General features: G+C 44.9%; 1 protein-coding gene across 2 annotated transcripts in view; it reads right to left on the reverse strand.

The window, feature by feature from the left end:
* The window catches only part of GTPBP1 (GTP binding protein 1), a 163852-nt gene that overhangs the window by 121114 nt on the left and 29957 nt on the right, over window positions 1-12781 (reverse strand). Inside the window, exons 1-2 of one of the 2 annotated variants that reach the window (XM_077452293.1) lie at window positions 11458-11570; window positions 9499-9610 (exon numbers count right to left, since the gene is read on the reverse strand). In XM_077452293.1, coding sequence (XP_077308419.1) covers window positions 9499-9610; window positions 11458-11487 — 142 coding nt within the window. In that variant the 5' untranslated portion in view covers window positions 11488-11570. Of the gene's footprint in view, window positions 1-9498; window positions 9611-11457; window positions 11571-12781 lie in introns of those variants that run through there. The other variant, XM_077452291.1, reaches the window with a different exon arrangement.

Here is a 12781-nt window from a genome sequence, read left to right on the forward strand (position 1 = left end):
TTCCCAGTCCGCGTCCTCGATAACCCCCACGTCGGCCTCCCATCTAGCCTTAAGTCGGTAGGCGCGGGCAGTCGCCCCAGGCGTGAGCAGGTTGGTGTAAAAAAAAGAAATCAGTTTCTTAGGGTCATCACCTAGCACGGCTGTTGCTATCGGAGGCGTTTCAAGCCTGGGGATATGGGAGCCAAACTGAGAGCTAAGGGCATGGCGGAGTTGAAGATACCTAAAAAACATTCTATTAGGGAGGTTGAAGTCAGTTCTGAGGGCCTGGAAGGGTCTGACAGAGCCATTGGTAATAACCTGGGACAGAAAGATAACGCCCCCGGCTAGCCACACAGAGCGGTCGGGGATCGTAGAGAGTTCGGGAAGTAGGGGATTGTCCCAAAGGGGGGTGTGGGAGTGAAACCTAGGGGCCCCAGTAATGGACGTGGCCTGCTGCCAAATCAAACAGTGGTGGGACAACATGTCTCTCATCGGGACGGAAGGTCCCCCGGAGCCACGCATAAGGAGACGGAACGGGTGTACGACCAGAGTGTAGTGTGGGGAGCATACCAGTGAGGCATAGCGATCTTTGTCAATCTGATTGAAATAGTAGAAATGGGACAGTTGAGCGGCCAGATAATAATAGTGCAGGTCTGGTAGGGCGGTGCCGCCCAGGTGGGTAGGACATTTCAGAACACTCCATGAGAGCTTGTGTCGAGACGAGCCCCAAACAAACGTGTTTAAGATGGCCTCCAAGGATTTGAAGGTTCTGAGAGGGATGCGCAGGGGAGCATGCCAAAACACAGAGCAGCTTGGGGAGGAGAATCATTTTGACCAAGTTTACACGGCCCATCACCCCAAGGGGGAGACGGGACCAAGTCTGGGTTTTTTGCTTGAGCAGGGTGAATAAGGGTTCCACATTTAAAAGGGTGTAGTCAGTCAGCAATCGTGAACATTGCACTCCCAAATATTTCACCTGACTTGCCCTGACCAAGGGCATTGCCGCCTGATCAGCGGACGGGGCACCCAAGTCTAAAGGGAGGATCTGGGACTTGGACCAGTTAATACGTAATCCAGAGTATTCCCCAAACTGCTCTATCAATCGCAGGGCTGCTTGCAAAGAGGGACCCGAGTCTTCGAGGTATAATAACATATCGTCAGCGTATAAACTGAGGGTTTCTGTCAAAAGGCCCGAACGCAGGCCCTTCATTTGCGGGTGAGCACGAATGGCAATGGCCAGCGGCTCAACCGCGAGGGCATACAGGAGGGGGGACAACGGGCAACCCTGGCGAGTACCCCTAGACAGAGGGAAAGGATCCGAGATCCTGCCATTAACCTGGATCCGGGCAGTGGGAGCGCTATATAAAAGCTGAATCCACTTAATAAAATTAGGGCCAAAGCCAAAGTTAGTCAGGCATTCCCATAGGTAACTCCATTCAACGGAGTCAAACGCCTTCGCGGCATCCAGACTCACGACTACCCGGGAGCCGATGTTATCGTGGGTGGCCTGCAGATTCATAAAGAGTCTGCGGAGATTGAAGGCAGTATTTTTATTAGGCATGAACCCCGTTTGATCTGGATGTATAAGGCTGAGGACAACTTTATTGAGTCGCAGGGCCAGAATTTTAGCCAGGATTTTTACATCCAGCTGTAGGAGGGAAATCGGGCGGTACGACTCTGGGTAGTAGGGGTCCTTACCGGGCTTGGGTATGAGGACAACAAGGGCCTCTCCCATGGAGGCGGGAAGGGACATTGTGTCAAACATATGGGTGTATAACGTGTGCAGTTCTGGGATTAGCGTGTCTTGAAAATGAGAATAAAATTCCAGGGGCAGCCCGTCCGAGCCAGGCGCCTTGGAGGATGGGAGGGAGGCAAGTGCCTCGGCAATACAGTCAGGGGAGATGGGGGCTTCCAGGAGGGTTCTCTGCTCTGGGCTGATAGAGGGGAAATCTATGGAGTGAAGGAATTGGGTGAGGTCAGCGTGTGTGTCTGGTTGTGGAGGTATATAGATTGGAGTAGAACATTCTGAACTCACGTAGAATCAGGTCAGGGTCGGAGATCAAGTCGTCGGCGGCGCCACGGAGCTGAACCACCACCGGAGGGCTATGGTCAAGCCGGGCCATATAAGCTAGCAGTTTGCCCGCCCGCTCGCCGTGTTCAAACACACGCTGTCTACTAAAGAAAAGGCCCTGCTTCGCTTTCTCATAATGAAGGTGATCAGTCAGTCGGGACTGGAGGCGGAGCTGGGTGGCATGTTCCAGGGAAGGGTCCGTCACAAACAGTTGCTCAAGGGATTGTAGGCGCTCCTCAGCCTGTGTCAGTGCCTGTCTAGAATTAGCCTTGTACCTGTTAATACGGGTGATCAGGAGCAGCCTAGCATGAAGCTTAAATGATTCCCATATTGACCCAGGGGACGCAGATCCCGCGTTTGAAGGGAGAAAAAAAAACTAGTTCCCTCTGTAGGTCCTCCAGATCTGGGATAACCGTAAGCCAGAAGGGGTTCAGTCTCCACACACGGGGGGGGACAGTCGCAGGCAGTCTCAGCGTCAACCAGTATGGGGAGTGGTCCGACAGCACCCTGGCGTCGAAGCCGACCTCCAATAATTCGGGAAGCAGGGAGGGAGAGAGCAGGGCCATGTCTATACGAGACATAGCTCGGCGGGCGGGGGTGAAGCAAGAAAAGGCCTGTGTTGTTGGATGCTTATGTCTCCAGGAGTCTGTCATGGCCAGTTCAGCTGCAAATCTGCCGAATCTAGTGGTATGAGGGGGGGGAAGACGTGCGGTCAGGTGCGCCAAGTCGGTCGAGACCGGGGTTGATGGTCATGTTGAAATCACTTATCCAGATTACCGGGACTGTAGGGAATTTGGTCATAAAATTAAGACCTTCGTGCAGGGCCTGAAACTGGAAAGGTGGTGGTATATAGAACGCCATAATAAGCATCGTCAGGCCGCTCACAGTGGCATGTAAAAATAGGAATCTACCGTGAGGGTCTGAGCATAGGTCATGTAACTGGAACTGCACAGTTTTAGCAATTAAAATGGCTACACCTCGGGAATGGGAAGTGTGAGGGGCGCTGTACATCCAGCCGACCCAAGGTTTTCTAAGCGCCCTTTGGGACTGGCCTGTAAGGTGAGTCTCGACGAGGATCGAGATGTCCACTTTCAGGCGTTTGAGGTGAGTAAGGACGGCTAATCTCTTGGGTTTAGCGCCAAGGCCCCTGACATTCCAGGTTACAAATTTAAGCGCAGCCATGGAACATGTCGGCACAGATTAGACTAGTGTAGGCCCCCGGCCCAGAAAGTTCGGGCATGCAGGGCGCCTGGGCAACCTCCGGATCCTCCATGGCTGGCAGCAACAAATACAGGAACACATTTGCAATAAAATTACAGCTGTAAATAACACAATATAAAACACATAGAGCCAGTAAAACAGTCATAACAATGCCTACTCTGGACCAGCGGGGCAAAACAAAAAAACTGTCACTCGCCGCAGCCGCGGTAGTGACTGCTGGCCAGGGAAACAACACAAACATGGGCGCAATTATAACAAACTGCAGAGCAGACAGTGCAGCAGGTTGCAGTGGGTGTACGTTCCAGAGCAAGAGTCAGCAGGTCGTCTGAGAGACCAGGTAGAAGCATAACGCGTGGGGCTGACAGGAAAAAAAAAAAGGGGGGGGGGGGGAACCCAGGCATGTGGAAAAATGGGCCCAATAGGGGAGACAAGGAGTTCAAGCAGTATATGGTTACCTCCGTGTGCATCAGTAAAAATAGGGAGGGAAGGGAGAGAGGGGAGAGTGAAAAAATGGAGCGAGACAGGGGCAGGGGTGGCACGTCCCAGAACATGGCCCCCCTCACGATCTGCGCCATCACACCGGTGTTCATCTCAGAGAAAACAATGAAGGGTGCACGGGAGTCTGACAAAGGAGGGGAGGCAGAAACTGTGAATCCAGGGCACAGAGAGAGTCCAGCGGCGGTCACCGCAGAGGGCAATCAGCACAGCGTTCTCCCATGCAGGGGGTGATAGCAGCAAAAATGGAGGCAATCCATAGGGTCAAAAGAGAAAAAAAGAGGGGGGGGTATAGTAGAGGGAACAGGAGAGGGCAGGGATCACTCACGGTAGCCAAGGTGGATAGGTAGGCACTACTCAGGGGCTGTAGTGGTCAGCTGTCAAGCAGGGCCTTGCACCGCATCCCGTTCCAACCATGACGAGGCCGCAGCAGGATCTTCAAAGAAATAGGTCTTGCCCTCACGGGTCACCCGGAGTCGAGCTGGAAACAACATTGCATATGGCAAATGGCGAACTCGCAGCTGGCGCTTGACCTCCGTAAATTGTGCTCGTTTTCGTTGGACCTCCGCCGAGAAATCTGGGAACACTGCCACCGTAACATTGTCAACCGGGATATTTCCACGTTCGCGGGTGAGGCGAAGCACCGTATCCCGGTCTCTGTAGTTAAGTAGCTTGGCAATGAAAGTCCGCGGGGGTGCGCCGGCTGGAGGCGGGCGGGCCGCCAGACGATGCGCTCGTTCGATCACGAACGTGGAGGAGAAAGATTCCCTGCCGAAGGTTTTAACGAGGAGGTTTTCCAGGTAGGTGGGAGGGTCGGAGCCCTCCGATCGTTCCGGGAGACCCACGAAACGAAGATTGCAGCGTCGAAGCCTATTTTCCATGTCGTCCTGCTTGTGAAGGACGACACTAAGTTGGTGCTGCAAACGTTCGACCGAGTGTTGTAAAGGAGGGATGTCCGTCTCCACGTGTTCCACTCTTCGTTCGGCCTCGGACACCCTGTCCCTCAGCTTCTGCAGGTCATGCCGAATATGGGAGATGTCCATCTTAACCTCCTCTATCTTGGTAGTGAGGGCGGTTTGGCAGGAGGAGACGGCCTCAAGGATCTTAGCGGTGTCGTTTGCAGGAGACTCCTCCGCGGTAGGTGCGGGGCCGGCGCCATCTTGCTCCGTCGCGCCCTGGCCCTCGTGGCGGAACTTAGCCAGCTTGGCGGCCGCCTCGGAGGGTCTTTTAGTCGGCGACATGAGGCACAAAGTGAGCACAAGGTTCCCGGGCGTCTGTACGGTAAATAGCTAAGAAAAATCCCCAAAGGATAAGGTAAAAGGATAAGGTCTCAGACGGAGCTCTCACTCAGCACGTCCTACACCATGAAGCTCCAGGCCACGCCCCCCCTTCACGGGCACATTTAACCTCGGCCACTAGCTGGGTTATAAGTGCCCCGCTAGCAGCCGAATAGTGCCACTAAAATGATGGTAAAGCGCCACTAAAACTAGCAGCGTTTTACCGTCAACGCCTGCCTGCTCCAGTGTGAAAGCAGCCTTAACCACTTAAGCCTTAAGCCCCGGACCAATTGTCAGCCTAAGGACCAGAGGTCTTTTTACAATTTCGCACTGCACTGCTTTAACTGGTAATTGCACGGTCATGCAATGTTGTACCCAAAACAAAATGTTTTCTTCCCACAAATAAAGCTTTTTGATGGTATTTGATTGCCTCTGCGATATTTATTTTTTACGATCTAAAAAGAAAAAAAGACTGAAAATTAAAAACATTTAGGCCAAATGTATTCAGCCACATGTCTTTAGAAAAAAAAAAAAAAAAAAAAAAAAAAAGTCAATAAGCGTATATTTATTGGTTTGCGCAAAAGTTATAGCGTCTACAAACTAGAGTACATTTTCTGGAATTTACACAGCTTTTAATTTAGGACTGCCTATCTCATTTCTTGAGGTGCTAAAATGGCTGGGCAGTACAAACCCCCCCCTCCCAAACGACCCCATTTTGGAAAGTAGACACCCCAAGGAAATTGCTGAGGGGCATGTTGAGCACATTGAATATTTTTTTTGTCCCAAGGGATTGAATAATGACAAAAAAAAAAAAAAGTTTACAAAAATTTGGCACTAAATGATATATTGCTCACACATGCCATAGTTATTTGTGGAATTGCACCCCAAAATATATTCTATATACGGGGATACCACATACTTTTTGGGAGTCTAGCCGCGTACGGCACCCCGAAAACAAATAACTGGCTTCAGGATTTCTAAGAGTGCAAATTTTTGATTTCACTCACTACCTATCACAGTTTCGAAGGCCATAAAATGCCAAAATAGCACAAAACCCCCCCAAATGACCCAATTTTGGAAAGTAGACACCCCAAGCTATTTACTGAGAGGCATGTTGAGTCCATGAAATATTTTATATTTTGCCACAAGTTGCAGGAATATTACAATTTTTTTTTTTTTTTTTTTTTGCACAAAGTTGTCACTAAATTATATATTGCTCACACATGCTATGGGCATAAGTCAAATTACACCCCAAAATAAATTCTGCTGCTTCTCCCGAGTACAGGGATATCATGTGGGGGACTTTTTGAGAGCCTAGCCACGTACAGGACCCCGAAAACCAAGCACTGCCTTCAGGATTTAAATATAAAACGCTACCAAAAAAAAACTGTTAGGGATCGCAGGGATCAGGCCTGACTCTGCGAACGCTGCAGTTATGCGTTTAGTGTTTTGTAAGTGACTGATCGATCGATATTGCACTTGGGTGGGCTGGGCGGAAGGGCAAAACGCAGGTGCTAGCAGGTATCTGGGCTGATCCTGCTAACAATGCCTTTTTTTTTAAACTGCTGGGGACGCTAGTATAGATCTGATCAAATCAGATATTGATCTGTTCAATATATGGTGGGTGCCCTGATGCTATAAAAAGCAAACTAACTAGCGTCACCAGTGACACCTATACGGTGATTGCTGGTGAAAGGGTTAACTCCAAGGGCAATAAGGGGGTTAAAATCTTTATTAGGTAGTATATGGGGGTACCTAACGCTATAAAAACCTGGCGGTGAACATAAAAAATAACTAGCTACCTAGCGGCACTAATGCAGCGATCAGAAAAACGATTGCTTAGTGACACTGGCAAAAGGGGGTGAAAGGGTTAACTCTAGGGGCAATCAGGGGTTTAAACCTTTATTAGGGGGGTAGGGGGCTACCCTGGACCTAACACTAACTGCCCTGACACTTTTTACTGTCACAACTGACACTAAATGCAGTGATCAGTAAATAAATGATCACTGCAATCAGTGACACTGACTGGGAGAGGGGGGGGGCGATTTGTGTGTCTATGTGTACCTACATGTCAGTGTAGTGATTGGTGCACTTACTATGTGTTCGCCTCGCAGTCCGGTCAAAAAGACCACCCCGAGGAGAATGACATCACTTGCTCCCTGCCTGTGTTTATGCCAGGAGCGATCGTGAGGGGATGGCCAGAAACCAACGGCCATCCCCTCATCCCGGATCTTTCCTGAAGCGAAACGGACCGCCGCAGCCAGCGGGAGGGGGTCCGATCGGACCCCCCACCCGCTGGAAGGCAAGCATGTACATGTACGTGCTTGTGCCTGTCGGTGCCATTGTGCCGACGTACATTTACATGCGGCGGTCCTTAAGTGGTTAAGTAATAAGTGATACAGCAAATTTCTTACATTTAAACATTTATTAAACAAAACAACCCTCCAATCAGTTCACTTGTATAATTTAGCTAAAAAAAAAAAAAAAAAAATTATTAAATACACAAACAGGTAATCAAAACTTTTGGAAGGAAAAAAAAAACATTGTATCTCTTTGCTCTTTTCTTGGCAGACTGCCCAAAGAGGAAACAAGTGCTTCACTGAAGACTCAGGCAACTTGCATTGACTTCTGTTACAGAAGTCATTTGCAAGTCGCACTGAAGATATAATCAGCCTTTTTACAATCGGCTCATGCCGATGAATTAAAAAACGCCAAATATCGGTCGATATATCGGTCAACCTCTATTGACCTCGTTATTTGGTTTTGGCATATCTGAAGACAAAAATCTGAAGAAAAACTAATTGTGTATGGGGGTTTAAGATGCAGGTCAGATTTCAGACATTTCTACCAAAAATTACATTTTATTGCAGGGGATAAGTGTTAGAAAAGTTTTAAATGTTTATTGTGTGACTATCAGAAAAACAATAACCCTGAGACTGATTTTTAAAATGACTTCTGAACACGTTCTGGAATTAACTTGCTGTATAGTTGTGCTTTAACTCCATAGTAAGTTGTAGGATGATTAGGCTTAACCATATATGGTAGCATAAGATTGTACAGGAAACCCCGATTAGCCAAAATAAGTACCAACTTGTACCAAGCAGCTATCTGTGTTTCCTCAGCCAATAGAAGCTTAGAGGCTGTATTATTATAGTTATGGGGGGGGGGGGGGGTGGAATATACATTCCTTTGTGTAAGTCTTACTGCCCTTGTGTGTGACAAATCAGAAATAAATGGTCCGCTTCTCAATACACCTGGAATTTGACTTTTCACAAGAGAAGAATAATCCTAACATTATGTCTAAAGGGATGCAGTCCCAGCAGCTTTCCTCAAAGCTCTGCAGCTGCACAGCCGACTGATAATTATGAAACCACTCTCATTAGACCAACTCAGAACAGAGAACACAGGAATTTCTTCAGAATGGTAGGAATCTGCAACAAAGGTTGTCATAATCCTTGCAATACACATCACCCAGAGGGAATGTTTTTTCTCCCAACAATAGTGGAGTTACTTTTTTCCCCCCACCAGGTGATATTGCCAGTAATTCTGTCATTTAAACACCAACAGGTGTTAAATGACAGAATCTGCTAGTCTCTTCCGCTACACTGACAATGCTGCTGTCGAAAAGGTGCCCCGTCATCCAGAGTCAAAGCATTCTAATACTAGAGGTGTGTTACTGGACAGGTCATCAGATGAAAATAGAGAAGGATCGATGCCCAAAAAAAAAAAAAAAACACCCACCACAGCAACCACCAAATCCAATGACTGGTTAGCTGCACTTTTGGTTAAATACCGCTTTAACCTTTGCCATTAGGACAATATGAGGGAAGATCCCAGACAAAAAGTAATCTCTAAAGAAGGTGGATATGAGAGTTCACTAAATAAAGCAAAACGGAGAAAGGTTAGGAATAGAAGAAGGATAGCAACCCTCAATCCTTAAAGTGATTGTAAAGGATTTTTTTTTTTTTTTTTGAAATAACATATACTTAAGTGCAAAAAAGTGCAGCGAATTATCAAACAAAATTAATTGAACTTGTATTAAAAAAATAAATAAATTATAAGCTTAAATAAAAAAAAAAAATAAAAAAAAAAAAAATAAAAAAAAAAAAAATCACACCACAATTACAAATTTAAAAAAAAAAACTACACTAATATCAAATAAAATAAGCAAAATTAATATGCATGATCCAAGAAATTGACCCACCAAAAATTACGTATCTGTATGCGTTTGCTGTGCCTCGGGGCATCAGAAAGAGGAGAGGAGCACCCATTTAGTGACAGGGGGGCGGAACAAACACTGGGCCCAGGAAAAATTGGCTGCACAATACCGGTCCCAGGCACCGCAAAGCTTGGGGTCCACTGCCGGATCAAAGAATATAACCTATACACATTTAAAAAAAATTCATGCTTAAAAACACAACATTTATGAACAAGTGTAGTAAACTATCAACATACCAGATCCTTGACCAATAACATATATTGTCTCCCCTCGTCCTTCATCCATTCGCTCACGTAGCTGGTGCAAAAGGCTGTCATACTGCTCTGCACTGGGGCTTACCAAGACATGCTATGAGGGGAAAAGAAAATAAATGACAGGACATTGTGATAGGTATGACTTATTAAAAACTAGAATGCAATTTGTGTTGGTTATATTATTGACATTTGATATTTCGTCGTTTTGAAAGAGTCGGCACTCAACCTTTTTAACTGCCAGGCTCTGCACTCCACTTTTAACCACTTCCCACCCAACCAATGCACATATACGGCTGGGTGGGAGCCGTCTACTTCTGATAGGACGTTCAGGAACGTCCTTCAGAAGGAGCGGGATCGCGCGCGCACGTGCCCGCGCAGCGGCGCGATCTTAATGTGCTCGCGTCACCCGGACACAGCGCATCTCAGAAAGGCAGGAGGGCTCTGTGATTGGCCCTCCTGATCACATGACGGCCGTGTCCAATCACGGCCGTCATGTGATGTAAACAAACAGCCGGTTGCTAGGCAATCGGCTTCTCCGCTCCTCACACAGAAGTCATCGCTGAGGAGAGGAGAGCAGATCGCTGCAGCCGGCTGATGATCAGTGAGTATGATCTGTTTTTTTACAGCTTTTTACTCACTGATCATCAGTCTAGTGTAAACACAACACACCACACAGTATAAACACAATGTCCCCACATATGTCCCCAAAACACACATGTCCACAAATAAAAAACACATGTCCCTAATAATAAAAACATGTCCCCCACATATGTCCCACTAAAATCACATGTCCCAATGATTATCTGCACACATATGTACATGATCATTTGCGTACATATGTCCGTAATCACACAAACCAATTATTATACACTTAAAAAAATTCCGTTAACAAAAATATGTAGCAGAATACATTTTTATGACAAAATTTGATTTTATTGGATTTCTTTTAAAATAGAAAAAAGAAAATATTGTTTTTTTTCCAAATTTCTGCTTTTTTTGCGCTTATATCACAAAAAATTAAAAAACGGAGTCGTGAATAAATAACACCAAAATAAAGCTCTATTTGTGCGAACAAAATGATAAAAATTTCATTTGGGTACAGTGTAGCATGACCGCTCAATTGTCACTGAAAGCGCGAGAGCGATGAAAGCTGAAAATTGGGCTGGGAAGGAAGGGGGCGAAAGTGCCCTGTATTGAAGTGGTTAAACTCAGTTGGCTGGAGCATTTTATGCCTGTTTTCAATTGCTTGCTAAAAATAAAACTAAAATCGTTAGTAGATACAAATAAGTTTTACAAAATTTCTACTCAATATAAAAGCGGAGTTCCATACCCAGTTTTTGCAGGCACCCAGCTCCCACTCCCTCCCTGGGATCCGCAAGGAAGTTCACCACCACCCCCCCCCCCCCCCCATCAGCTTTTCAGAGTTTGTAAATGACCCCACCCAAACCAGATGCAGATACAAGCATGGCAAAAAACTTACAACATTCCTACTAAATATAAAAGCTAAAAAAAAAAAAAAAAAAAAAAAAAAAACTATCGAGTTGAGTTAATATCAAATATTTGTAAATTTTAAATTGTGTCTTAAGAAATGGCGAAAAAGGGAAGGTGCGCAAAAACTGTAAATAAGAACAATTTTCTCAAAAATTCTGAGGTCATCATATTGCACATACAGCTTTCGAAGTTTGTAAAATAATTGATGAAGTCCCGAGTTCAGTGACACAACACGTCAGGGAGGAGCCGGGTGTCGTCACTTCCGGTCGTGGACGAGACTGGAAGTGCTTTCATATGTGAAGCTGTATGCATTGATTTTAAGTTATTAAGTGTATTTTATTACATTTTAATTGTATTACTACACCATGGAGCCCTCCCTTCTTTCATTACATGTAATCTGTATTTGATGAGCCATGAAATTGATCTTTATATTGGTGCTTTCTTGGATACCTCGAAATCAATTGAGTGCTGGGGAATCATTGCTCCATCGATACAAGAGGCTTGACTCAACCCGTAGGGATCTCGATATGAGGCGAGAGGCTGGGGCAAACCAATAGCGACAACACTTGGATGGTTTCCGTTTTCTTGCACAAGCACTTTACAAAATTTGTTATCCTACGATACATTTCTTTGCACTCATTAGGGCTGAAACAACAAATCGATTTCATAATCAATTTTCATAATTAAATCGATCAATAACAATAGGGAAAGGAGAAAAAAAAAAAAAAGCAAATAATTGTTACTGTAAATATTACTTTAAGTTCTACAGTAAAAAAAATTAACCCCTTACAGTAGTGATTATCTGCTTTTTTGTGCTATAAAGGGCCAATTTTAGTTTTTTTTAAACCCATTATGATACAAAAAGTCTTAGACCTGGTTTACTTTTTTTTTTTTGGTGCTTTTTTGCATTAACACACTACAGTTCATTTACATAGTTTCCTATGGGACACGTTTACATCTATGCTTTTTTCAGCCGCTGCCCATTTGGAAAGGGTCAGTGACTTTTTTTCTTTGTTTTAAAAAAACAAAAACAAAAAAAAAACAAAAAACAAAGTTGTTGGTTCAATATACTTCAATGGAGAAGCAGCAGAAAAAAAGCATGTAAAGCATTTTTGCAGCAATTTGTTTTTTAATCTACACAACAAATTGGCCCAAAAAAAAAAAAAAAATACTAACTCGCATGCGCAAAAATAAAAAACGCACACAGAAAAAAGCACTGCAGAAACAGATCAAAAGCAAACTACATAGGTGTGTACCGAGCCTTATTCTGGTTGCACTAATCAATTTTCAGATGAGAATATTCAGATGAAAAAAATCTTTGTACATTCGATGAAGGAAAGAATGTTTGAAATTTTCACTTGTTTTTTCATTCCGTTTTTAAAAAGGAAAGCAAACCACATACACCATCTGAAAATTCCTTTGACCAAGAAGTTTTTTATTTTAACATTTTCCTGTCATTGTAGTTTAAAATGAATGTCGATTTGACCTCACTAACAATTAGAAAATCAAACAAATGTTCTTAAAATAACCTTTTTTTCTAAGGAAGACTTTTTTTAAATAAAAAATGGATCCAAGTCTGAAGATATCAGATTCACCCTCCAATACACTATTAGAGGATAGAGAGAGCTCTTTCTCTCTCTCTGAGTGGATTCGATATTTTGCTCCCTAACCATATAGTTGGTTATTTATATTTACCACTGCATAGAGATTTTTTTAAGAATTGCTTTTTTATTTTTTTGTGTTAAGCATTAAAGTGGAGTTCCACCCTGACGTC

Source organism: Lithobates pipiens, unplaced genomic scaffold, assembly GCF_037356315.1.
Source record: "Lithobates pipiens isolate NorthernLeopardFrog02 unplaced genomic scaffold, aLitPip1_a1.2 Scaffold_23, whole genome shotgun sequence".
Lineage (NCBI taxonomy): Eukaryota > Metazoa > Chordata > Amphibia > Anura > Ranidae > Lithobates > Lithobates pipiens.